The 25,631-nt window shown below is 50.8% G+C and overlaps 1 protein-coding gene across 1 annotated transcript; it reads right to left on the reverse strand.

Moving 5' to 3' along the window:
- Positions 1-511: 511 nt before the first annotated feature.
- On the reverse strand, positions 512-19,288 carry TRIM56 (tripartite motif containing 56). The gene is made up of 2 exons (XM_067469622.1): positions 19,259-19,288; positions 512-3,286 (listed from the first exon to the last, which is right to left on the reverse strand). Exon 2 carries the CDS (start codon positions 3,232-3,234, stop codon positions 1,057-1,059), a length of 2,178 nt encoding a protein of 725 aa, XP_067325723.1. The 5' UTR covers positions 3,235-3,286; positions 19,259-19,288; the 3' UTR covers positions 512-1,056.
- Positions 19,289-25,631: the final 6,343 nt, after the last annotated feature.

Consider the following 25,631-nt stretch of genomic DNA (forward strand, 5'->3'; position numbering starts at 1 on the left):
GTCTGCAAAGAACCGAGCAAATGCTTCACAGCGCGTGGCCGAGTTGTCAGGGCTCCCGCCTGAGGTGGTGGGAGTCAAAAGACCTCTGACAATCCGAAACAACTCCGCCGGACGGTTTTTTGCAGACGCAATAGTGGCCGCAAAGAAAGTTTTCTTTGCGGCTTTTATTGCCGCGGCATATGCCCTTAAAAAGGACACAAACCGTGCTCGATTTGGCTCGCTTGGGTCCGAGCGCCACACGCTCTCTAGTTCCCTCTTCCTTCGCTTCATCGCTGCCAACTCCTCAGTAAACCAAGGAGATGGTTTAGCTCGGTTACTTGAGAGGGGACGTTCCGGAGCGATCATGTCAATTGCCCTGGCCATCTCCCCATTCCAGAGAGCGACCAAGGCCTCGACATGGTCACCTGCCGAGGTGGCGGGAAAGTCCCCAAGAGCCGTCAGGAATCCATTTGGATCCATAAGCCTCCTGGGGCGGACCATCTTAATGGGTCCTTTGCGGAGGTTAGGGGGCGCAGTGAGTCTAAATCTGATCAGGAAGTGGTCAGTCCACGGCAACGGAGAGATGGACAACTCCTCCACACCGCCACCCTGCTCCCATCCCTGGCAGAAAACCAAGTCCAATGTATGTCCAGCACAGTGGGTGGGGCCAGTTATTCGTTGGGACAGCCCCATGGTTGCCATGGCGGACATGAAGTCCTGAGCCGCTCCTGTGAGGGTCGCCTCGGCATGGATGTTGAAGTCCCCCAGCACGAGAAGCCGTTGGGACTCCAACGCCAGGCTCGAGACCACCCCCGCTAGCTCAGGTAGGGAGACTGTAGTGCAGCGAGGTGGACGGTACACTAACTAGGACTACATGGAGCCACGGAGAGGATATGTCACTTAAACATTAGGAAGAACTTAGCAGTTGTTCAATGCTGGAACATAATGTGGTGGAAGCTCCTTCTTTGGAAGCTTTGAAACAGAGGCTGGATGGCCATCTGTCGGAGGTGCTTTGATTGTGCTTTTCCTGGACTAGATGGCCCTTGGGGTCTTTTCCAACTCTAGGATCCTGTGTCCCTAATACCTGATCTTGAAGACGTGGATGGTGCCGTTGCTGAGGGCCAGCGCCAAGTGCCTATCTCCAACCACGGTGGCCACACGGGGCCGGTCAATGCCGTTCTCAGCTGTCAGGAAGTCCCCGAGTGCCTCCCCGGCCGGAGAAAGGGCCAGCACCCGGTTAAGCTCCCTCAGGACCACATAGACGGTGCCCTGAGGGTCAGCGCAGACGGCCCCCGGCTGGTACCCCCCCAGCAGCCCCCCCCGGAACTCAGTCAGCAGGGCCCCGTTCTCCGCAAAGAGCACCACGCGGTTATGATGCCAGTCGGACCCCACGAAGCCCCCCTTGTGTCTGGCCAGGAAGACCAGGCAGCGCCCAGCGGGGCCCCCCGGCCGGACCTTGCCCACCTGCTGCCCTTCCAGGTTGTAGAGCTCCAGGTGCCCGGTTACGCTGACCGCCAGGCGGTCGCTCCCCAGAGCGGTGATGGCATGGCTGGCCTGACCTTTTGGCAGCACCTTCTGCCAGGCCAGCCCCCCCCTGCCGTCCAGGAGGAAGAGCTGGGAGCCGGCCGTGAAGGCCACCTTGCTGCCCAGGGCGGCCACGCTGAAGGGGGCCACGCCCTCGGGGACCGGCACCGCCCCCTTGAAGTCCCCCTGCAAGGAGAAGCGCTTCAGCCGCCGGTTCGTCTCGTCGGCCACCAGCAGCTCCCCGGGGCCAAAGGGGCACAGGCCGGTCACCTGCGGGCGCCGCTTGTCCGTGGGGGTCTTGGCCCAGAAGCTGCAGGAGAAGAGGGCCCTGGGGGCCGCGGGGCCGCAAAGGCCAGAGGTGGGGGCTGCAGGTGGGGCCGCTTGACCAGGGGGCTTCCCTGGGGAGGGGGCTGTGGGGGGCTCTCCCTCAGCCTGGGGCTCTGTCTGCTGTTGTTTCTTCTTCGTCTTCTTCTTCCTCCTCTTCTTCTCTGCTCTGCAGAGCACCTCCTCCTCTTCCTCCTCCTGCCCTTCCTCTTCCTCTTCCTCTTCCTCCTTCTCTTCCTCCGTAAAGTCCAGGCGGAAGGGGCTGCGGCCACCCTGCAGGTCAGCCATGTGGATCTCCAGCCGGGGCAGCCGGACCCTCAGCGTTGCCCGGGAGGAGCGCCCCTCCTGGATCTCCTTCAGCCGCTCAGACACCAATTGCTCCAGGGAGAGGACCTCCACCCCTTGGCCCTGGGCCAGGACCCTCCGGGCAAAGGCTGCCGTGCTGGACGCCACTTGCTCCTGCAGCTCCAGCTCTGACCGCAGGGCCGTCCAGGCCTTCCTCCGCTCCTCCACGCGCTCCGAGAGGAGAGACAGCACCTCCTCCTGTTGAGACAGCAGCCGCTCCACGGCCCGCGAACACGCCTCTTCCACGCGGGTCCGGATCCTGGCTTGACCGGCCTCCAGCTCCTCTGTGGCGACTTCCAGGCCGGCCCTGTCTGTGGCCAAACGTTGTGCCGCCGCCTCAACCTTCGCCAAGAGCTCTTCGACTGCCGGACGGCGCTCCTCGGCCGCTTCGGCCAGGGTGCGGCAGGGATGCTGCAGGTGGGGGCCCAGGCGGCACTCCCGGCAAAGCGGGGCCGCGCACGGGTCGCAGAAGAAGCGCAGCTCCTCCCCGGGGTGCTCCTTGCAGCGGGAGGCCTGCCGCTCCCGGACTTCCCGGTCGTAGCGGCCCGAGAGGTAGCCCTCCATGTCCACCACGTGGTGGTTGTGTGTCAACCGGGAGCAGCGGTGCCCCCCGGCACAGGACGGGCACATGTCGTCGGCACAGTCCAGGCAGTGCGAGGCGGCCGCCTGGGGGGGCTCCTGCCCGATGAGAGCGCATAGGGTGCAGGCGGGGGAGGAGGGCGCCCTCCCCGCGGGGCAGGCCAGGGCCAGCAGCCCGTTGATGAAGAAGTTGGTCTTGAGGGCGGACACCCCTCCGGCCGGGAGGGGCACCCGGGTGCGGCACTCGGGGCAGCGCAGCTCCTCTGGCTCGGCCCCCGCCTCTTCCTCTGTCCGTCCGTCCAGCAGCGTCTCCAGGCAGCCCTGGCAGTACGTGTGCAGGCAGGGCAGGATCTTGGGCCGGCTGAAGTGCTCCAGGCAGATCGGGCAGGAGAGGAAGCCGCTGGCCAGCGCCTCCCACAGCCAGGACGAGGAAGGGGCCGCACTGCTGCTGGTGGCGGAGGGGGGGCCTTGGGTGGCAGCCATGTCGAGATGGACACTGGACACACGGCACCGCGGGCCGGAGGCGTCGCAGGACCTGTTGGAGACAGCAATGAGCGGTCAGTGCTGAAAGGCAGGTTAGCAGCCTCCGTTGCTCGATGCATGTTGCTGGGCATGACTCCTTCTTTCGAATAAAATAGAAGAAGTTTATTGTCATCGTATGTCATGCAACAAAATTCAATGCCACCCCCAATGCACATTATGTATGTATGTCGAATTACAAAACAAAGCACCCACCCTCCCACCTTCTAATCCGTATTGCACAACCCGGTAATGCAGCATTCGTGAGAAACCACATCGGTCTTTCAAGCTTTTTCATGTTCATGTTTTCATGTTCAATGTCCACATGCTCTTTGGGTGTCTGACTAACTTGGACCTGCACAACATTTAAACAGGGGAAACCGCTTTGGGCCGCATTCTAGGCTGGGGAGGGGGGACCTTGCTCTTGGGGGACTTGGCGCCCCTTCGTGTGATGAGTAAAAGATGATTGGTTTGAATGGAATTGTATGAAAGGTGCATGGCCGGGGTCTGGAGATGCCGTCCTAAGAAACGAGGCCTGGAAAACTAAAAAAGGAGAATTCATGAACTGTTATTCCAAGTTGCTGGTGAGAACTGCTGACATTGAAGACCAGAGACAAATGATGTACCGATTGATTCTTGGTAGAAAACAACATGTTTACATTACCGGAGATAGTTACTCTTTTTAAGGAAGCAAACACAGTGCCTCTTAAGAAGGAAAACCAAGGATCCACTGGCTGCCAATCCAGTTCCGAGCACAATTCAAAGTGCTGGTTTTGACCTACAAAACCCTATCTGTCCGAACGCATCTCCCTCTACGTCCCACCTTGGAGACTGAGATCCTCTGGGGAGGCCCTGCTCTCGGCCCCACCTCTGTCACAAGTGAGATTGGTGGGGACGAGGAGCAGGGTCTTCTCAGTGGTGGCTCCTCACCTATGGAATTCACTCCCCGGGGAAATTAGATCAGCAACACCCCTCCTTTCCTTCAGAAAGAAATTAAAAACATGGATGTGGGACCAGGCGTTTGGGTAATCTGGCAGATGAATAAAGAACTGCGACGACGGATAGGAATAGACAATGTGGAACGAAGTATGGACTCTGAGTTGGCGAATGCTGTGCTTGAGATTGGCTATCGATTGTGAGATATATTGTTGTTTTAATTGTTAACCATTTAATTGCTGTTTTTATATGTTATTGTATTTGTGTAGGCACCAAATTGTGCCTTTTGTAAGCCGCCCTGAGTCCCCCCCCTCCCCCCTCTCGGGGGTTGAGAAGGGCGGGGTAGAAGTATACGAAATAAAATAAACAAATAAATCAGTTAGGAAGAAGAGCCAGGATCTGTCTGGAACTGAAGGAGCCAGCAAGTTTTAGCTGGAAAACAGCCTGTCATTCATTTACCACTTTTTGGAACAACATCAACAGAAGTATTGCTTAATAAGAGACACTTTACTATTCCAAAATTGTGGCAGATGGAAGGAGTCTGGCCCACCTGCCACTTTCTCCAAGGGATGGAGAGTGGCAGATTTGCAGGGAATGCAACCTGAGCTATGCGTGGGTCTCTTTTCCAGGAGAAGGAAGAAGAGATGGGAATGGAGGCATGGTGACGAATGAATGTTTATATGCTTGTGAAGCATAATATCCCCTTGCTTGTGTACCCTATGTAGCTATACAGTCTGCGTGTCTACCTTTGTTCTCTGTGAAGTGCCTAATTCTCTGTCTCCTTGTGAACCATTTTTTTTAAAAAAACCTCTTTTAAATGCTTTTTAAAGTTTGTGTTAGAAGAGTGGGAACCTGGTAGGAACAAATCTTGTGCTAAAGTCTCCATGACGCCCCCTCCATGCATCACAACCCTTTTCCTTCATTTAGGAAACCCAGACCTGATCACAGAGGAGCAAAGGGCATGTCTGACCCCCCCTAGGCATACAAGTTTGACAGTTGTGATCAAGGGATGCCCTGTGCCTTCCTTCGTGTGCATCCCGCTGTGACTCGTTTGGATCCTGCGCTTTCAGAATACAGGCAGTCCCTGGGTTACAAACATCCGATTTACAAAGGACTCACAGTTTAGAACGGGGCTGAGACACCAGGAAGTGAGAGGAATCTATTTCTCAGCTGGAAAGGCTGATCTGGCCGGGGTGGTCCATGCCTTGGTCACCTCTAGATTGGACTACTGCAATGCGCTCTACGTAGGGCTGCTTTTGAAAACGGTTCGGAGACTCCAACTGGTCCAACGGGCAGCAGCCAGGATGTTAACCGGGGCCCATTACAGAGAGAGGTCAACCCTCCTGTTCAAGGAGCCCCACTGGCTGCCGTTTATTTTCCGGGCCCAATTTAAAGTGCAGGTGCTTACCTACAAAGCCCTGAACGGTTTGGGACCCCCCTACCTGCGTGACCGCATCTCCGTCTACGAACCCACACGCTCACTCCGGTCATCTGGAGAGGCCCTGCTCATGATCCCGCCTGTGTCACAAGTGCGTTTGGTGGGGACACGAGACAGGGCCTTTTCTGTGGTGGCCCCCCGACTCTGGAACGCCCTCCCAAGGGATCTTAGACAGGCCCCTTCGTTGGCAGTCTTCAGAAAGAATCTGAAAACTTGACTGTTCCGATATGCCTTTCTAGATTAGGAACCCCCCAATACCAAATCCTAGCAGCACTTTATAGAACCATCTCTGCACACTGCATACTGCACCTATTATAATCCTACACACCTCCTGCCACATCAGCACTTTTAATCTTATTCCCAGTACCCTGGCCTGGCCCAGTTTTTATTGTGTTCTGATATCGCTATGTATTGTTGTTGCTGTTGTTTATTTTGCTTAACTGTTTTAATTTGCTTTAGGTATTGTATTGTTGTATTGTGTTCTGAGGCCTCGGCCTATGTAAGCTGCATCAAGTCCTTCGGGAGATGCTAGCGGGGTACAAATAAAGATAATAATAATAATAATAATAATAATAATAATAATAATAAATAATCTACTCCTGGAAGCATTATTATTATCATCACAGGGAAATAGTGTCTCCACTGAAGCTTTATTTCCAAACCTTGTTTCCACAAGTCAGTTTTTCCAAAATCCAATTCTCACAGGAAGAGAAAGTGGGGTAAAATCCTCTTAACAGGGGCACAGACAGCAAAGGAAACCCCGCACGGGTGTCATGTTCCCTATGCTTTCCAAAGCGAACATATATATATAGAGAGAGAGAGAGAGAGAGAAAATCATAGAACTCTCTGCCCCGGAGGGAGTGTGGTGGAGGCTCCTTCTTTAGAAGCTTTTAAGCAGAGGCTGGATGGCCATCTGTCAGGGGTGATTTGAATGCAATATTCCTGCTTCTTGGCAGAATGGGGTTGGACTGGATGATGGCCCAGGAGGTCTCTTCCCACTCTTTGATTCTAGGATTCTATAGAGTTGGAAGAGATCATCCAGTCATCCAGTCCAACCCCATTCTGCAAGAAGCAGGACAATTACGTTCAAAGCACCCCCAACAGATGGCCATCAAGCCTCTGTTTAAAAGCCTCCATAAAAATATATATTTGGCTGGAGTTACATTAAAAAAAAGTTCCGTTCTGCCTTACATACAAATTCAACTTAAGAACAAACTAACAGAACTGCTCTTGCTCGCAAGCTGGGCCTGGCCTGGAATAGAATCCTAGAGTTGGAAAAGAGACCCTAAGGGCCACCTAGCCTGCCCACCCGCTCCTGCCAGGGAGGGACGCACAACCAAAGCACCTGGAGGCCATAACTTGCTCAGGTATTGGGGCGGACATCGCACACAAGCCGTCTGGAATCTGTTGGGGGGCTGCAAGCGGCTCATGTGCCGCATGTCTTGCAGACCTGTTCTCCCCAAAAGGATGGAAGAGACTCTGCTATGAGGGTCCTCCACTGTCCGGGTTACTTTCTTAAGAAGGTGGGCCTAGGTGCTACTTTGCACACACTGTGAGTAAATCCCTTTTCCCCCAGGTACTATCCCGTCATAGCAGCCCCGGTGGTGCAGCGAGTTAAACTGCTGAGCTGCTGAACTTGCTGGAAAGGTCACAGGTTTGAATCCGGGGAGCGGCATGAGTTTCCGCTACCAGCCCCAGCTTCTGCCAACCTAGCAGTTTGTAAACATGCAAACGTGAATATATCAATAGGTACTGCTTCTGCAGGAAGGTAATGGCACTCCATGTAGTCATGCTGGCCATATGAGCTTGGAGGTGTCTATGGACAATGCTGGCTCTTTGGCTTAGAAATGGAGGTGAGCACCAGAGTCCCAGAGTTGGACACGACTGGACTGAATGTCCAGGGAAAACCTTTCCCTTTACCTACTATCCCATCATTTCTCGCAGCCAAAAGGACTTTCAAAACAGCACAGGCTTACCGTATTTAATTCACAGGTAGGTATATATATGTACACTCCACTTGCGTCACCTCCAACAGACTTCTGAAGATTCCCAGCCAGATGCAGGTGCAACATCAGGAGAAAATGTTGCTGGAACATGCCCACACGGCCTGGAAAACCCACAGCAAACCAATGATTCCGGCCATCAAAACCTTCAACCCTTCAATAAAGTTTGTTTGCCAGCTTCCTGGTCAGTTTGAACCAGTTCTCAATGTCAGGCCTGTCTTATCAGGTGTTGACCTCTCTCTCCCTCTCTCTGGCCTCCAACCTGGCATCGGTCAGTCCTGGTGTTTCAACAACAGCAGGCGAATGCATGACACAATCCTGGTCTCAAAAACAAGCCACACTTTCCAAGATCCAATTCTCTCAGGGACAGAAAGTGGGGTGGGACCTTCTGAACAGAGGAACAGGCCGGAAAAGGGGTCTTGACCCATCCCTATGCCGCCCAGAGCTAACAGGGAGATTCTGTGGCTGGAGTTCCACTTAAAGGATGGCCCTGCTCCGACTTACAAACCAATTCAGCTTCAGAGCAAACCGACCGAACCTCTCTTGTTTGTAACTGGGGGGCTGCTTGGACTGCTTTCCTGTCAGCTACTTCGAGTCTCCTTTTTGGGAGAGAAAAAGTGGGGTTTGCATACTATTGTTATGACTGAGGAGATGACACGGTCTCATGCCTGAAATACCCCGAACACACATGAGTCAAGCTCAAGGCCCTCGGCCAAGTCTGCCCCTCCGTGTCTCAGCTAATGTGTCCCTCCTCCAGATGCTGGGCTCCAACTCCCGGGTTCCTCCTCACTGGACATCCTCGTGACCAGAGCTGATGGGAGTCTGGAAGGATGCCGCTTGCTCCGCTGAGTCAGGATGACCAGGTCTGGATTGAGGTGCCACCCCCAGCTTTGGACATGGCTTCTATGGAGAGCTCATTGGGTGATGATGATGGTGGTGATGATGATGACAGGCCGAACAGGGCATAGGGTGACAGCCTGTGTTGGATGGGGTCGCACTCCCCCTGAAGTCACAGGTTCGCAGTTTGGGGGTGACCCTGGACTCATCGCTGAGCCTGGAACCCCAGGTTTCGGCGGTGACCAGGGGAGCATTCGCACAGTTAAAACTCGTGCGCCAACTGCGCCCGTACCTTGGGAAGTCTGACTTGGCCACGGTAGTCCACGCTCTGGTTACATCCCGTTTGGACTACTGCAACGCTCTCTATGTGGAGTTGCCTTTGAAGACAGCTCCAACTAGTCCAACGCTCGGCAGCCATGATACTAACAGGAGCGGAGCGCAGGGAGCATCCAACCCCCCTGTTGCGCCAACTCCACTGGCTACCAATCTGCTACCGGGCTGAATTCAAAGTGCTGGCGTTGGCCTTTAAAGACCTAAACGGTTCCGGCCCAAGCTCCCTATCCGGCCACATCTCTGCCTACGAACCCACCAGGACTTTGAGATCTTCCGGGGAGACCCTGCTCTCGATCCCGCCTGCTTCTCAAGCTCGGCTGGCGGGGACGAGAGATAGGGCCTTCTCGGTGGTGGCTCCTCGGCTGTGGAACGCCCTTCCTACGGACATTAGACTAGCACCATCTCTAATGGTATTCCGCAAAAAAGTGAAGACCTGGCTGTTTGCACAATTAGTGCAATGATTGGTTAATGAACACTGGAATGGAACAATGGATGACAAATCTGGATCATGTTTTGATGATGAGACGATAGTGAATGGCTATTGTAGTAATTGTTAATTGATAATTGTTTATTGTTATTCATTGTGCAATTTTATTAAGTTGATAACTGCTTTTATACTGTAACATTGACTTCTGTTGTCTCTTGTGTTGTGAACCGCTGTGAGGCGCCTTCGGGCTGAGAACAGCGGTATATAAGCAAGGTAAATAAACAAACAAACAAACAAAGGGCGGGGCCAAGGGAGCAGGGAAATCGAGCTTTGTCTTCCTTTTGGAAACACACCTTTGGAAAGTAATAACAGACACCTTTCTTCATCACAGTTGGTTTCCTCCTTTCTGTTGAGATTGTCCACATGCTTCTTGTGGATTTCAGTGGCTTCTCTGTGTAGTCTGACATGGTGGTTGTTGGTGTGGTCCAGCATTTCTGTGTTCTCAAATGCTGGACCACACCAACAACCACCATGTCAGACTACACAGAGAAGCCACTGAAATCCACAAGAAGCATGTGGACAATCTCAACAGAAAGGAAGAGACCATGAAAATGAACAAAATCTGGCTACCAGGATTAAAGAACTCTAAAATTACAACAGCTAAACAACAGAGAGGAAGAAACCAGGCACAGATTAACACCTCCCAGCAACAGATTTTCCCAGGCTCAGGCAGGCCTTCAAATGCTAATGAAGGTGATCAGCTAAACATTCACACCTAACTGCAGCAGGGAAGAGCTCCTTGCCCCACCCTGGTCATTCCACAGATATATAAACCCATTTTTCCTACTTCCAACAGACCTCACAACCTCTGAGGATGTTTGCCATAGATGCAGGCGGAACGTCAGGAGAGAATGCCTCTAGAACATGGCTCTATAGCCCAAAAAAACCCACAAGAACCTAGTTATTCCAGCCATGAAAGCCTTCGACAATCCTCTGTTTTTGTTTGTTTGTTTTGTCGTGTCAGGAGCGACTTGAGAAACTGCAAGTCGCTTCTGGTGTGAGAGAATTGGCTGTCTGTAAGGACGTTGCCCAGGGGACACCCAGATGATTTTGATGTTTTTATCATCCTTGCAGGAGGCTTCTTTCATGTTCCCGCATGAGGAGCTGGAGCTGATAGAGGGAGCTCCTCCACCTCTCCCAGGATTCGAACCTGCGACCTGTTGGTCTTCAGTCCTGCTGGCACAGGGTTTAACCCACTATGCCACTGGGGGCTCCAGGTCCTCCGTTGTGCATGTGGCAGGCCTCAGGCTGCATTGTAGTAGGCAGTCTGTGGTTGGCCCTCCTCCGCTACTCGCATTTCGTGGACTCCACTTTGTGGCCCTATTTCTTAAGGTTGGCTCTGCACCTTGTGGTCCCTGAGTGCAGTTTATTCCAAGTCGCCCCATCTTCTGTGTGCCCAGGGGGGAGTCTCTCATTGGGTATCAGCCATGGATTGGGGTTCTGGGTTTGAGCCTGCCACTTTTGGGCTCTCGCTTGCTGAGGTGTTCCTGTGAGTATCTCTGTAGATCTTAGGAAGCTGTTTCTTGATTTATGGCGTTGGTGTGCTGTATCCGAAAAGAGGATGGGCCGGAGATGTCGCTGCCTTGGGCCTTTCATTATTTATTTACTTTATTTATTTGTTAATCAATTGTATATACCGCCACTCCCCAAAGGCTCGGAGTGGTTTACAATCTACATATACAATACATTACATTTAAAATAAAATAAAAATTTCAATCGGCAAGATTCAAATGCCAGCCTAAACAAATAAGTTTTACAAGCTCTACGAAAAGATAGTAAGTCTCGGAGAGCTCGTGTTTCCGCTGGCAAGGCATTCCACAGGCAAGGGGCCACCACCGTGAATGCTCTACGCCTAGTAGACATCAGGTGAAAGGTCCTAAAATTGGTAACTTCAAGGAGATTCTGATCGTCTGAACGGAGTGATCTTGAGGGTTGGTGGGGGGGTGAGGCGGCCCCTCAAGTACTCCGGCCCCATAAGGCCATAGAAGGCCTTAAAAGTAAGAATCAGCACTTTGAAGGTAATCCGGTGGTCAATCGGCAACCAGTGCAGTTGCTGCAAGATTGGAGTGATGTGACACCTCGCTGGGACCCCTGCGAGAAGCCGGGTGGCAGCATTTTGCACTAGTTTAAGTTGTCACCGACAAAGGCAGGCCTATGTAGAGGCATTACAGTAGTCTAGCCTTGAGATGACCATAGCCTGGATCACCGTGGCTAGGTCATCCCTGGACAGAGAGGGAGCCAGGTGCCTAGCCTGATGCAGGTGGGAAAATGTGACTCTGCTCACAGCGGAGGTCTGGCCCTCCATCGTCAGCAGAGGTTCTAAAAGGACTCCTAGACTCTTGACCAAGGATACAGAATGGGTGACGCCTGGCTTGAGAGCAGTACGTGTGAAAAAGATCTTGGAGTCCTCGTGGACAACAAGTTAAACATGAGCCAGGAATGTGATGTGGTGGCAAAAAAAGCCAATGGGATTTTGGCCTGCATCAAGAGGAGCCTAGTGTCTAGATCTAAGGAAGTAATGCTACCCCTCTATTCTGCTTTGGTTAGACCACACCTGGAATCACATTGTGTCCAATTCTGGGCACCACAATTCAAGAGAGATATTGACCAGCTGGAATGTGTCCAGAGGAGGGCGACTAAAAGGATCAAGGGTCTGGAGAACAAGCCCTGTGAGGAGCGGCTTAAGGAGCTGGGCATGTTTAGCCTGAAGAAGAGAAGGATGAGAGATGATATGATGAGAGCCATGTATAAATACGTGAGAGGAAGCCACAGGGAGGAGGAGGGAGCAAGCTTGTTTTCTGCTTCCCTGGAGACTAGGACGCAAGGGAACAATGGCTTCAAACTCCAAGAGAGGAGATTCCACCTGAACATGAGGAAGAACTTCCTGACTGTGAGAGCCGTTCAGCAGTGGAACTCTCTGCCCCGGAGTGTGGTGGAGGCTCCTTCTTTGGAAGCCCTTAAACAGAAGCTGGATGGCCATCTGTCAGGGGTGATTTGAATGCAATATTCCTGCTTCTTGGCAGAATGGGGTTGGACTGGATGGCCCATGAGGCCTCTTCCAATTCTATGATTCTATGATTCTATGATGACGGGCGTAATGTCACACCATCCAGGGCAGGCAACCGGATCACTCCTCCGTCCGGGTGACCCAACCAAAGGATCTCCGTCTTCGCTGGATTCACCCTCAGCCTGCTGGCACGCAACCTCAAGGCACTCATGGAAATTCTCGGGTATGGAGTCTGGTCGGCCTTCCATCCTCAGAATGAGTTGCGTGTCATCAGCATACTGAGAGCACTGAAGGCCAAAGCCTCGCACCAGCTGGGCAAGTGGACGCATATAGATGTTAAACAACAGGGGGTTGCTACTTCCCGGCGGATGTCAGGTGCTGCAATACCGGCTCAACAGTGTGATTTCTCCAGTGGTGCAGGGCACAGGCACCCTGTGATAGTCCGGCATGTCTCATTCAGAGCCACCTCCACTGCAGCGTGCAACCAAACAAGCAAACCAACCAACAGATCACAGTTTGATAAGGAGTGGTTTCTAGTTCCTTCCACAAAGCCTGCTTTGAGAGGCGGTCAGGGTTCTGCCTTAGAAGGAAGCAGCAAGACTGCCAAGCCACTTCAGGATGCCCCCAAGTTAGAGCAAGAGAGGTTCTCCAGGTTTGCTCTTACGTTGCATTTGTATGGAAGTCGGAACAGGGACGGTTTTAAAGTGTAGCTCCAGCCAAAGATAGATAGATAGATAGATAGATAGATAGATAGATAGATATTATAGATTTGGGTGGCCTGGAGAAGGGCTGCAACCCCTGCAAGGTTTGTAATGCTCCCAGGGGCGGCTCGTCCATTACGCGAAGTAAGCGGTCGCAGAACACTTTTTTTTGCCAGGGGCGCAGAGGCGCCTCTGTAAATGCCCCTCGACCGCCACTTGAGGAGCGAGTGCGCCCTCAGCTCACAACAGCCCTCGCAGTCCGGGGGGAGCCTCGGCTTTCTTGCCTTGCTGCAGAGCGATCCTCTTCCCAAAGGGGCCGGGCCCTTCAGCCTCGCCTCGCCCCTCTCATTCCTGCTCCACCCGGCCACCGGATGCGCGAGCAGAGCCGGCGCTCAATCGTTCTCCGAGTTCGATCCCTTCCCCATGACCGGCTCCCTTTCCCGATCCCCCGGCGTTCCACCCGCCTCCTCTCCTCTCCCCAATCCGCGGGTGGGCCAAGGGGCGGAGCTGCCATGCCTGGCCCGCTTCGGGTCCGGAGGCGTGTCTGAAGACCCCAGTGTGCGCACCAAAAGTCGCCTCTTCTCCTGACTTTCTCTTCAGCCATTGGGACCAAGAGAGAGAGAGAGAGAGCCCCTCCGGCTGGAGGTATCTCCCACCTCCGCTCCCTCCTTTGTTTTTGCGCCTACCTTCAGGAAAGGTGGGCATCTCCCTCCCTCTCTCTCTCTCTCTCTCTCTCTCTCTCTTGGTCCCAATGGCTGAGGAGAAAGTCAGGAGAAGAGAGAGAGAGAGAGAGAGCCCCTCCGGCTGGAGGTATCTCCCACCTCCGCTCCCTCCTTTGTTTTTGCGCCTACCTTCAGGAAAGGTGGGCATCTCCCTCCCTCTCTCTCTCTCTCTCTCTCTCTCTCTTGGTCCCAATGGCTGAGGAGAAAGTCAGGAGAAGAGAGAGAGAGAGAGAGAGCCCCTCCGGCTGGAGGTATCTCCCACCTCCGCTCCCTCCTTTGTTTTTGCGCCTACCTTCAGGAAAGGTGGGCATCTCCCTCCCTCTCTCTCTCTCTCTCTCTCTCTCTCTCTTGGTCCCAATGGCTGAGGAGAAAGTCAGGAGAAGAGAGAGAGAGAGAGAGAGCCCCTCCGGCTGGAGGTATCTCCCACCTCCGCTCCCTCCTTTGTTTTTGCGCCTACCTTCAGGAAAGGTGGGCATCTCCCTCCCTCTCTCTCTCTCTCTCTCTCTCTCTCTCTCTTGGTCCCAATGGCTGAGGAGAAAGTCAGGAGAAGAGAGAGAGAGAGAGAGAGCCCCTCCGGCTGGAGGTATCTCCCACCTCCGCTCCCTCCTTTGTTTTTGCGCCTACCTTCAGGAAAGGTGGGCATCTCCACCTCTCTCTCTCTCTTGGGTCCGGAGGCGTGCCTGAAGACCCCGGCGTGCGCACCAAAAGTCACCTCTTCTCCTGACTTTCTCTTCAGCCATTGGGACCAAGAGAGAGAGAGAGAGAGAGAGCCCCTCCGGCTGGAGATATCTCCCACCTCCGCTCCCTCCTTTGTTTTTGCGCCTACCTTCAGGAAAGGTGGGCATCTCCACCTCTCTCTCTCTCTCTCTCCTGGTCCCAATGGCTGAGGAGAAAGTCAGGAGAAGAGGTGCCTTTTGGTGCACACGACAGGGTCTTCAGACACGCCTCCGGACCCAAAGCGGGCCAGGCAAGGGAGCAAGTGCGGCAAGTGTAGTTACTGGGATGTATAGTTCACCTTCTCCACCTCTCTCTCTCTCTCTCTTGGTCCCAATGGCTGAGGAGAAAGCCAGGAGAAGAGGTGACTTTTGGTGCACACGCCGGGGTCTTTAGGCACGCCTCCGGACCCAAAGCGGGCCAGGCAAGGGAGCAAGTGCGGCAAGTGTAGTTACTGGGATGTATAGTTCACCTACAATCAAAGAGCATTCTGAACTCCACCAATGATGGAATTGAACCAAATATGGCACACAGAACTCCCACGACAAACAGAAAATATATATCAATGATTGGTTGGGGGGGGGGGGCGCCAAAATACTGTTTGCTTACCGTTGAAAATGACCTAGGGCCGCCTCTGAATGCTCCCGTGCCACCTCCCTGCCCAGGAGATCCCACCTCACTTCCTGTCCCTGAGACATTTGCCTTGTGATGGAAACATGGACTGGGGGTGCGGACGAGGCTTCAGCAGAAACTCCTCACCCTCCTGATAATCACGAACTCTTCCCGGAGTGGATTTCCCTCCCTCCCTCCTTCCCTTCCAAGGGGGAGATCCCTCGCACTCCCTGTTCTTAACTCTTTATTTATTTGTTCCATCAGCCCACTTTGGGTGGGACTGAATGTTTACTTTTAAGCTTTTTTTTTTGTATTGGTACTTGAATTATTGTATGTTTACTTTTAAGCTTTTTATTGTATTTGTATTTGAATTACTTCTAAGCTTTTTATCGTGTTTATATTTGAATTATTATGTCATGTTTATTATTGTATGTTTGAATTGATGTTAATTGTTTAAATTGATATATTTATTATTATACTAGCTTGGGGACCCGGCGCTGCCTGGGTTATTAGAGAAAGTGGGTAATGGCGGTTCTGTATGCCAAGTTTAGTCTTTATTGGTCATTGGATAATGGCTGCATTGTTTTCAGGAAGTGAGTGAAGATACTGCAAGTCCCATCACCCATGGTCCACCCTCCTCCAAACAGCAGCAGGATAAGAGTGGGTCGTGGGGGCTCTGTGTGCCAAATGTGGTCTTTATTAGTCTTTGGATGAGGGTTGCAGTGGTTTCAGTAAGTGAGTGAAGGTACTGCAAGTCCCATCATCCATCTCCAATTTTTTCCAAACGACACCAGGACATAAAGTGGGACATGACCATATGCAAATTTCCTTCTCTCATGTCTCCGTTTCTGTCATGAAGCCTTTTCTCCACCAGGGACTCCTGTAAAGCTGGCCAATCAGAGACCATATTCAAATAGCACCACAGCGGCAGCCAATCAGAATCTTGGAACTCTCAGGCTGGCCAATCAGAATGCTGGCACATACACCGCCACACCGCCACACTTTGGTCCTCCGCATACAAACTTTGGCTTTTATTATATGTATAGATAGATAGATAGATAGATAGATAGATAGATAGATAGATATGTAATGCGGCATTGTATGCCATGCATTGTAAGCCACCCTGAGTCCCCCACTGGGGTGAGAAGGGCGGGGTATAAATGTAGTATAGTATGTAGCTCTTGTTACATCCCGGATAGACTACTGCAACGCACTCTACGTGGGGTTGCCCTTGAAGACTGTTCGGAAACTTCAACTGGTTCAGCGAACGGCAGCCAGATTACTCACCGGAGCGTCAAACAGGGGGCACGCCACCCCCCCCCCCCCCCCCGCTGTGTCAGCTCCACTGGCTGCCGGTTCAGTTCTGAGCACAATTCAAGGTGCTGGTCTTGACCGACAAAACCCTGTACGGTTCCGGTCCAGTGTATCTGTCCGAATGCATCTCCCTCTACGTCCCACCCCGGAGTCTGAGATCATCTGGGGAGGCCCTGCTCTCGACCCCACCGCTATCACAAGTGAGGTTGGCAGGGACGAGGAGCAGGGCCTTCTCGGTGGTGGCCCCTCACCTGTGGAACTCACTCCCGGGGGAAATTAGGTCATCGATATCCCTCCTCTCCTTCATGAGGAAAGTAAAGATGTGGTTGTGGGACCAGGCCTTGGGCCAAACTTGGCACGTAGAACTCCCATGACCAACAGAAAATACTGGAAAGGTTTGGTGGACACTGACCTTGAGTTTGGGAATTATAGTTCACTCACATCCAGAGAGCACTGTGGACTCAAACAATGATGGATCTGGACCAAACTTGGAACGAATATTCCATGTGCCCAAATGTGAACCCTGGTGGAGTTTGGGGGAAATAGAATCTTGACATTTGGGAGTTGTAGTTGATGGGATTTATAGTTCACCTACAATCAAAGAGCATTCTGAACTCCACCAACGATGGAATTGAACCAAACTTGGCACACAGAACTCCCATGACCAACAGAAAATACTGGAAGGGTTTGGAGGGCATTGACCTTGAGTTTGGGAGTTGTAGTTCACCTACATCCAGAGAGCACTGTGGACTCAAACAATGATGGATCTGGACAGAGCTTGGCATGAATACTCAATATTCCCAAATGTCAACACTGGTGGAGTTTGGGGAAAATAGAATCTTGACATTTGGGAGTTGTAGTTGCTGGGATTTATAGTTCACCTACAATCAAAGAGCATTCTGAACTCCACCAACGATGGAATTGAACCAAACTTGGCACACAGTTCTCCCACGACCAACAGAAAATACTGGAAAGGTTTGGAGGGCATTGACCTTGAGTTTGGGAGTTGTAGTTCACCTATATCCAGAGAGCACTGTGGACTCAAACAATGATGGATGTGGACCGAACTTGGCACGAATATTCCATGTGCCCAAATGTGAACCCTGGTGGAGTTTGGGGGAAATAGAATCTTGACATTTGGGAGTTGTAGTTGCTGGGATTTATAGTTCACCTATAGAGTAGAGACATTAGACTGGCAACAAAGATCCGCCTAGTCAAAGCCATGGTCTTCCCTGGAGTCACCTACGGATGTGAGAGCTGGACCTTCGGGAAGGCTGAGCGAAGGAAGAGAGATGCTTTTGAGCTGTGGTGCTGGAGGAAAGTGCTGAGAGTGCCTTGGACTGCGAGAAGATCCAACCAGTCCATCCTCCAGGAAAGAAAGCCCGGCTGCTCACTGGAGGGAAGGAGAGGAGAGGGAAAGCTGAAGTCCTTTGAATGCCACATCATGAGGAGACAGCAAAGCCTGGAGAAGGGAATGATGCTGGGGAAAGTGGAAGGCAAAAGGAAGAGGGGCCGACCAAGGGCAAGGTGGATGGATGGCATCCTTGAAGCGACTGGACTGACCTTGAAGGAGCTGGGGGTGGTGACGGCCGACAGGGAGCTCTGGCACGGGATGGTCCATGAGGTCACGAAGAGTCGGAGACGACTGAACGAATGAACAACAATAGTTCACCTACAATCAAAGAGCATTCTGAACTCCACCAACAATGGAATTGAACCAAACTCGGCACACAGAACTCCCATGACCAACAGAAAATACTGGAAAGGTTTGGAGGGCATTGACCTTGAGTTTGGGAGTTGTAGTTCACCTATATCCAGAGAGCACTGTGGACTCAAACAATGATGGATCTGGACCGAACTTGGCATGAATACTCAATATTCCCAAATGTCAACACTGGTGGAGTTTGGGGAAAATAGAATCTTGACATTTGGGAGTTGTAGTTGCTGGGATGTATAGTTCACCTACAATCAAAGAGCATTCTGAATCCCACCAACGATGGAATTGAACCAAACTTGGCACACAGAACTCCCATGACCAACAGAAAATACTGGAAAGGTTTGGAGGGCATTGACCTTGAGTTTGGGAGTTGTAGTTCACCTATATCCAGAGAGCACTGTGGACTCAAACAATGATGGATCTGGACCGAACTTGGCATGAATACTCAATATTCCCAAATGTCAACACTGGTGGAGTTTGGGGAAAATAGAATCTTGACATTTGGGAGTTGTAGTTGCTGGGATTTATAGTTCACCTACAATCAAAGAGCATTCTGAACTCCACCAACGATGGAATTGAACCAAACTTGGCACACAGAACTCCCATGACCAACAGAAAATACTGGAAAGGTTTGGAGGGCAATGTCCTTTGGTTTTGGAGTTGTAGTTCATCTACATCCAGAGAGCACTGTGGACTCAAACAATGATGGATGTGGACCAAACTTGGCATGAAGACTCAATATGCCCAAATTTGAACATTGGTGGAGTTTTGGGGGAAACAGAATCTTGACATTTGGGAGTTGTAGTTTCTGGGATTTATAGTTCACCTATAATCAAAGAGCATTCTGAACCCCAGTAAGGATAGAATTGGGCCAAACCTCCCACACAGAACACAGCAAGGCGTGGCAGGGGGCGGCTAGTATAGTGTATAGTAATGCAACCTAAAGGGGTGCAGGAGGCCCCTCCCTCCCGCCAAGTTTGGGCAGTTTAGTCAACTTTCCCCATGTTTTTTGTGATAGAAGAGTTCGGAATGGATGGCACTGAGAAGCCACCCAGTGAGGGGGGGGGTGGGGGTGGGGGGTCTGGGTGGGAATGGCCGAGCCTGAGCCCCCCCCCCACCCACCCACCCCACCCTTGGGCCGAGAGGGGCCGCAGCCGGACAGCCTACCTGAAGCCTCGCCGCCCGCCCCTCCTTCCTTCCTCTCTTCCTTCCTTCCTTCCGCGGAAACGAAAGCGAAGCCTCCCTTCCTCCTCCTCCTCCTCCTCCCCAAAAAGGCCACTCGCTTTCTTCGCCCCTCCCCTCGCCCCACCCCCGTCAGAAGGTTGGGTCAGGCCCTTTGGACGGGGGGGGGGGGGGAGGTCAGAACATGGGCCAGAATTCCTTCCTGTTCCATTCAGAGTCTTCGGTTTATTTCTGCCCTCTTTTTAGAATCAGAATCCTAGAGTTGGAAGAGACCTCTCGAGGCCATCTAGCCCACCCTCCCCACTCCTTCTGCCTCCATGCAGGGAAAGTACCATCAAAGCACCCCCAACACATTTCTAGAAATAGTTTTCTAAGATCTACAGAGACACTCGCTGGAACACCTCAGCAAGCGAGAGTCCAAAAGTGGCAGGCTCAAAGCCAGCACCTCAATCCGTGGGTGATACCAGATGAGAGACTCCCCCTGTTTTCTTAGATCTACAGAGACACTCGCTGGAACACTCCAGCAAGCGAGAGTCCAAAAGTGGCAGGCTCAAAGCCAGCACCTCAATCCGTGGGTGATACCAGATGAGAGACTCCCCCTGTTTTCTTAGATCTACAGAGACACTCGCTGGAACACTCCAGCAAGCGAGAGTCCAAAAGTGGCAGGCTCAAACCCAGCACCTCAATCCATGGCTCAGGCCCATAGCCAGGATTTCGTTTCGGGGGGGGGGGGGGCTGAATTTTTTTTCGAGGGGGGGGGTTCGGAGGGGGCTGAGTTTCGGGGGGGGGGGTTGAGTCTGAGTGAAAGAGGGTCTAGCCTAGCAAACCTTTTGTATCGTTACCCCAATAAGACCCCCATCATGCATATGGGATATATTGAGCATGGTGATCAGATCATGATATCAATAAACATAACAGTTTAAATAATGCACCACTAAGGCCTTTTCGCAGACCACCATGAGAATTTCGGGGGGGGGGCTAAAGCCCCCCGAGGGCCCCCCCCCCCCGGCTACATGCCTGCCATGGGTGATACCAGATGAGAGACTCCCCCCTGGACACACAGTGGACGGGGTGACTTGGAAGGCGCTGAACAGACTGCGCTCTGGCACCACGAGATGCAGAGCCAACCTTAAGAAATGGGGCCACAAAGTGGAATCCTTGGCATGCGAGTGCGGAGAGGAGCAAACCACTGACCACCTGCTGCAATGCAACCTGAGCCCAGCCACATGATGCACCAGGGAGGGCCTTCTTGGAGCAACACCAGAGGCACGCCAAGGGGACAGATACTGGTCAAAGGACATTTAATCAACTACCAAACTCACAAATTTGTATTTTGTCTGTTTGTTTGCTTTGTTCTGTTAGAAATGTAATATAATTTGACTGGTTGTCCTGACATGACAAATAAAAACCCCCAACAGATGGCCATCCAACAACAACAACAACAACAACAACTGGGTTGTTGTAGGTTTTTTCAGGCTGTATGGCCATGGTCTAGAGGCATTCTCTCCTGACGTTTCGCCTGCATCTATGGCAAGCATCCTCAGGGGCTGTGAGGTCTGTTGGAAATAGGAAAAAGGGGGTATACATCTGTGGAATGATGTCTCCTCGCAACCTTCTCTTCGGAGGCTAAACATGCCCCGCTCTTGGAGAGGCTCCTCTGAGGGATGATCCAGGGTCTCCAGACCTCCATCCTTGGAGTGGCCCTCTTCCTCTGGGCCCCCCCTTCCCTTCCAGCGTAGAGCCAACCTCTCTCTTCAACTGTGGGGCCCACAACTGGACTTGGTTCCAGGTGGAGAGGCCTGACCTAAGCAGGATCAGGAGCTTCCCTCAATCTGGACACTCGGCTCCTTTGGCTTCTTCATTGGCTGCATCCACTCTGGGTTTGAGCTCATGTTGAATGTACCGTGTGGTCTGCCAGTGGTGTGGGAGGGCTTCAGGCACAGGACTCCATCTTGGTTATCTACAGTACGCTTGTAGACCTCAGTGGAGGTGGATTGCAGCATTTCTCCTTTCAGACTTCACTGAGTACAGTTACACAGTTTGGACTAGATCAGTGGTTCTCAACCTTCCTAATGCCGTGACCCCTTAATACAGCCCCTCATGTTGTGGTGACCCCCAACCATCACATTGTTTTTGTTGCTACTTCATCACAGTCATTTTGCTCCTGTTATAAATCATAATGTAAATATCAGATATGCAAGATGTATTTTCATTCACTGGACCAAACTGGGCACAAATACCCAATACACCCACATGTAATTGCTAGTGGGGTTGGGGGAGGATTGATTTTGTAATTTGGGAGTTGTAGTTGCTGGGATTTATAGTTCACCTATAACCAAAGCGCATTTTGAACTCAACCATTTGAACCTAATTTGCCACACAGAACTCCCATGACCAACGGAAAACATTGGAAGGGTTTGATGGGTATTGACCTTGAGTTTGGGAGTTGTAGTTCACCTGTATCCAGAGAGCACTGTGGACTCACGCAATGGTGGATCTGGACCAAACTTGGCACAAATACTCAATATGCGCAAATGTGAACACTGGTGGAGCCTAGGGAAAATAGACCTTGACTTTTGGGAGTTGTAGTTGCTGGGATTTATAGTTCATTACAATCAAAGAACATTCTGAACTCCACCAACGATAGAATTGGCTCAAACTTCCAACATGGAATCCCCATGACCATCAGAAAATACTGTGTTTTCTGATGGTCTTTGGCGACCCCTCTGACACCCCTTCGCGACCCCCAGGTTGAGAAACACTGGACTAGATCTATATGCTTCAAGATTATGGACAGGTATGGTGAATATCTACCAGAAGTTTGTTAGTAAACCTGAGAAGTTATTTTCAAAGAAGGCTTCTTTGTTGTTATCTCTTGAGTGCATATTTTACCTAAGAGGCTTCAAGGGGGTGTAGTATCTCTTCTGGGCAATCACAACTGCAAACTTCAACTTCAAAAAAATCAACAATCCTCTGCTAACCCTATATATATATATATATATATATATATATATATATATATATATAGTGGCACATCTTTATCCTTGGCAGTTTAAAGACCTGGTTCTTCAGTTTAACAGCCGAGTTACCTGTGTGCCATTACACAAATGCTTATGGACTTCTAACAGGGTCATGCTTTCACTGACTAGTGGTTTTCAAAAGGTGGTCTCCACGTGTTCGTGGAGATTCACATTTGCCAAACAGATGTGACATCATTTTTACCTTTTCAATAATGTTATGGTACCGTTCTTTCCAATAGGTTATAGAATTCCCAATAATATATCGGTGGAATAATGTCCAGGGTGGGAGGAAGGATATCGCAATAGCCTGTCTGTTATTGCCTGCAGGCACCTCTCTTCGGGAGGTGTTCGCTGGCCTTTGATGGCTTGCAGCCTGGACTTCTCCTCTTCTGAGTGGCGTTCCTTACTCACTGGCCTGATTCTGGTGTTTTTCTGGTGGCCAGGCCACCTCCATGCAGATACCCTCACTGATTGACTTTGCAGTTTCATGGCTTCTCAATGATAATCAAGCTTGCGAATAGTAAACATTCATATGTGTTTTAAGTGGTCAGGGGTTCTTCCTCCCACCTTGGACATCATTCCACAGGGATATTCTATGCACTCCACTTGCCTCACTTCCAACAGACCTCTAAACAAACCTCTGAGGATGCCGTTGGCCACAGATGGTTTTAAATTGATTTTAATGTACAGGGTTAGTCAAAATGAATAGGCCAATAAGAAAATTAATTGTACCCGAATTGGCCTATTCATTTTGACTAACCCTGTATATGTTGTGTTAACAGCTTATGCCTATGTTTTTGTTATATATGATATGTTTTTGTATTATTTTGCATATGTGGAAACGACTCTGAGTCCCCAAGTGGAGATAGGGCGGTATATAAATAAAATATTATTATTATTATTATTATTATTGGGTTGTTGTAGGTTTTTCCGGGCGATATGGCCATGTTCTAGAGGCATTCTCTCCTGACGTTTCGCCTGCATCTATGGCAAGCGTCCTCAGAGGGAGTGAGGTCTGTCGGAACTAGGAAAAAGGGTTTATATATCTGTGGAATGATGACCAGGGTGGGACAAAGAACTCTTGTGTGCTGGAGCGAGGTGGGAATTTTTCAACTGACCACCTTGATCAACATATAATGGCCTGACAGTGCCTAGAGCAAACTTTTGTTGAGAGGTGATTAGATGTCTTTGTTTGTTTCCTCTCTGTTGTTGTGCTGTTGTAATTTTAGAGTTGTCGAAGGCCTCACTACCTCTGAGGATGCTTGCCATAGATGCGGACGAAACGTCAGGAGAGAATATGCCTATGGAACATGGCCATATAGCCCGGAAAAACCTACAACAACCCAATTTTAGAGTTTTTTAATATTGGTAACCAGATTTTGTTCATTTTCATGATTACCTCTCAACAAAGGTTTGCTCCAGGCACTGTCAGGCCATAATATGCTAATCAAGGTGGTCAGTTGAAACATTCACAGCTAGCCCCAGCAGACAAGAGTCCTTTGCCCCACCCTGGTCATTATTCCACAGATATATAAACCCTTTTTCCTCGTTCCAACAGACCTCACTACCTCTGAGGATGCTTGCCATAGATGCAGGCAAAACATCAGGAGAGAATGCCTCTAGAACGAATGAACAACAACAAGCCATGTTCTAGAGGCATTCTCTCCTGATGTTTCGCCTGCATCTATGGCAAGCATCCTCAGATTGTCCCATCCTGGTCATTCCACAGATATATAAACCCATTTTCCTAGTTCCAACAGACCTTCACTACCTCTGAAGATGCTTGCCATAGATGCAGGTGAAATATCAGGAGAGAATGCCTCTAGAACGAATGAACAACAACAAGCCATGTTCTAGAGGCATTCTCTCCTGATGTTTCGCCTGCATCTATGGCAAGCATCCTCAGATTGTCCCACCCTGGTCATTCCACAGATATACAAACCCATTTTCCTAGTTCCGACAGACCTCACTACCTCTGAAGATGCTTGCCATAGATGCAGGTGAAATATCAGGAGAGAATGCCTCTAGACCATGGCCATATAGCCCAAAAAAAACCCTACAACAACCCAGTGATTCCGGCCATGAAAGCCTTCGACAATACATTATTATTATTATTATTATTATTATTATTATTATTATTATAGATGCAGGTGAAACGTCAGGAGAGAATGCTACTGGAGCATAGCCATACGGCCTGAAAAAACTCACAACAACACAATATAGGTATATGTATGAATGTATGTAAAATGTACATAAAATATACAAAGGGGACATAATTATATAACATTGATCACAGTCTTGGCTCTCCAGCCACTTCTCGTGTCCACATCTGGATTTGCTGCTTCCCCGTGCCGCCACCAGAGGGCGCTGCGAGCTAGCCTTGCCAAGGACTTTGCAGGACCAGGAAGAGGCCTCTCTGACCACTTCTGTTTTCCCTTCCACCAATCCATCCCTCTTTTAAACATCAACAGCAGCATTGCAACAGTATTATTATTATTATTATTATTATTATTATTATTATTATTAAATTATTATTATTATTATTATTATTATTATTATTATTATATCCGGGAGGGCCTTTGCGCAACTGAGACTTGTGCGCCAACTGCAACCGTACCTCGTGAAGGCTGATCTGGCCGGGGTGGTCCACGCCTTGGTCACCTCTAGAATGGACTACTGCAATGCGCTCTACGTGGGGCTGCCCTTGAAGACGGCTCGGAAACTTCAATTGGTCCAGAGGGCAGCAGCCAGGATGCTAACCGGGGCTCATTATCAAGAGAGGTCTACCCCTCTGTTTAAGGAGCTCCACTGGCTGCCATTTATTTTCCGAGCCCAATTCAAGGTGCAGGTGCTCACCTACAAAGCCCTGAACGGTTTGGGACCACCCTACCTGCGTGACCGCATCTCCATCTATGAACCCACACGCTCGCTCTGGTCATCTGGAGAGGCCCTGCTCGTGATCCCACCCACGTCGCAAGCACGCTTGGTGGGGACACGGGACAGGGCCTTTTCTGTGGCGGCCCCCCGACTTTGGAATGCCCTTCCAAAAGATCTTCGACAGGCCCCTACTTTAGCAGCTTTCAGAAAGAACCTAAAAACTTGGCTGTTCCGTTGTGCCTTCTCAGACTAGGAATCCCCACCCCAAGTCCTAGTAGCACCTTAGCATAACTAATCGTCGCTGCACACCGCACTTTTAATCCTACGTGCCTCCTGCCATCTCAGCACTTTTAACCCTTGTACCCCATTGATAACGTCGTGATGTACTGCCATTGTCGTTATTTTGCTTATTGTTTTGATTTGCTTTGCTATTGTTGTGTTATGTTCTCTATTGTATTGTG

This window comes from Anolis sagrei, chromosome 6, assembly GCF_037176765.1.
Source record: "Anolis sagrei isolate rAnoSag1 chromosome 6, rAnoSag1.mat, whole genome shotgun sequence".
Taxonomy (NCBI): domain Eukaryota; kingdom Metazoa; phylum Chordata; class Lepidosauria; order Squamata; family Dactyloidae; genus Anolis; species Anolis sagrei.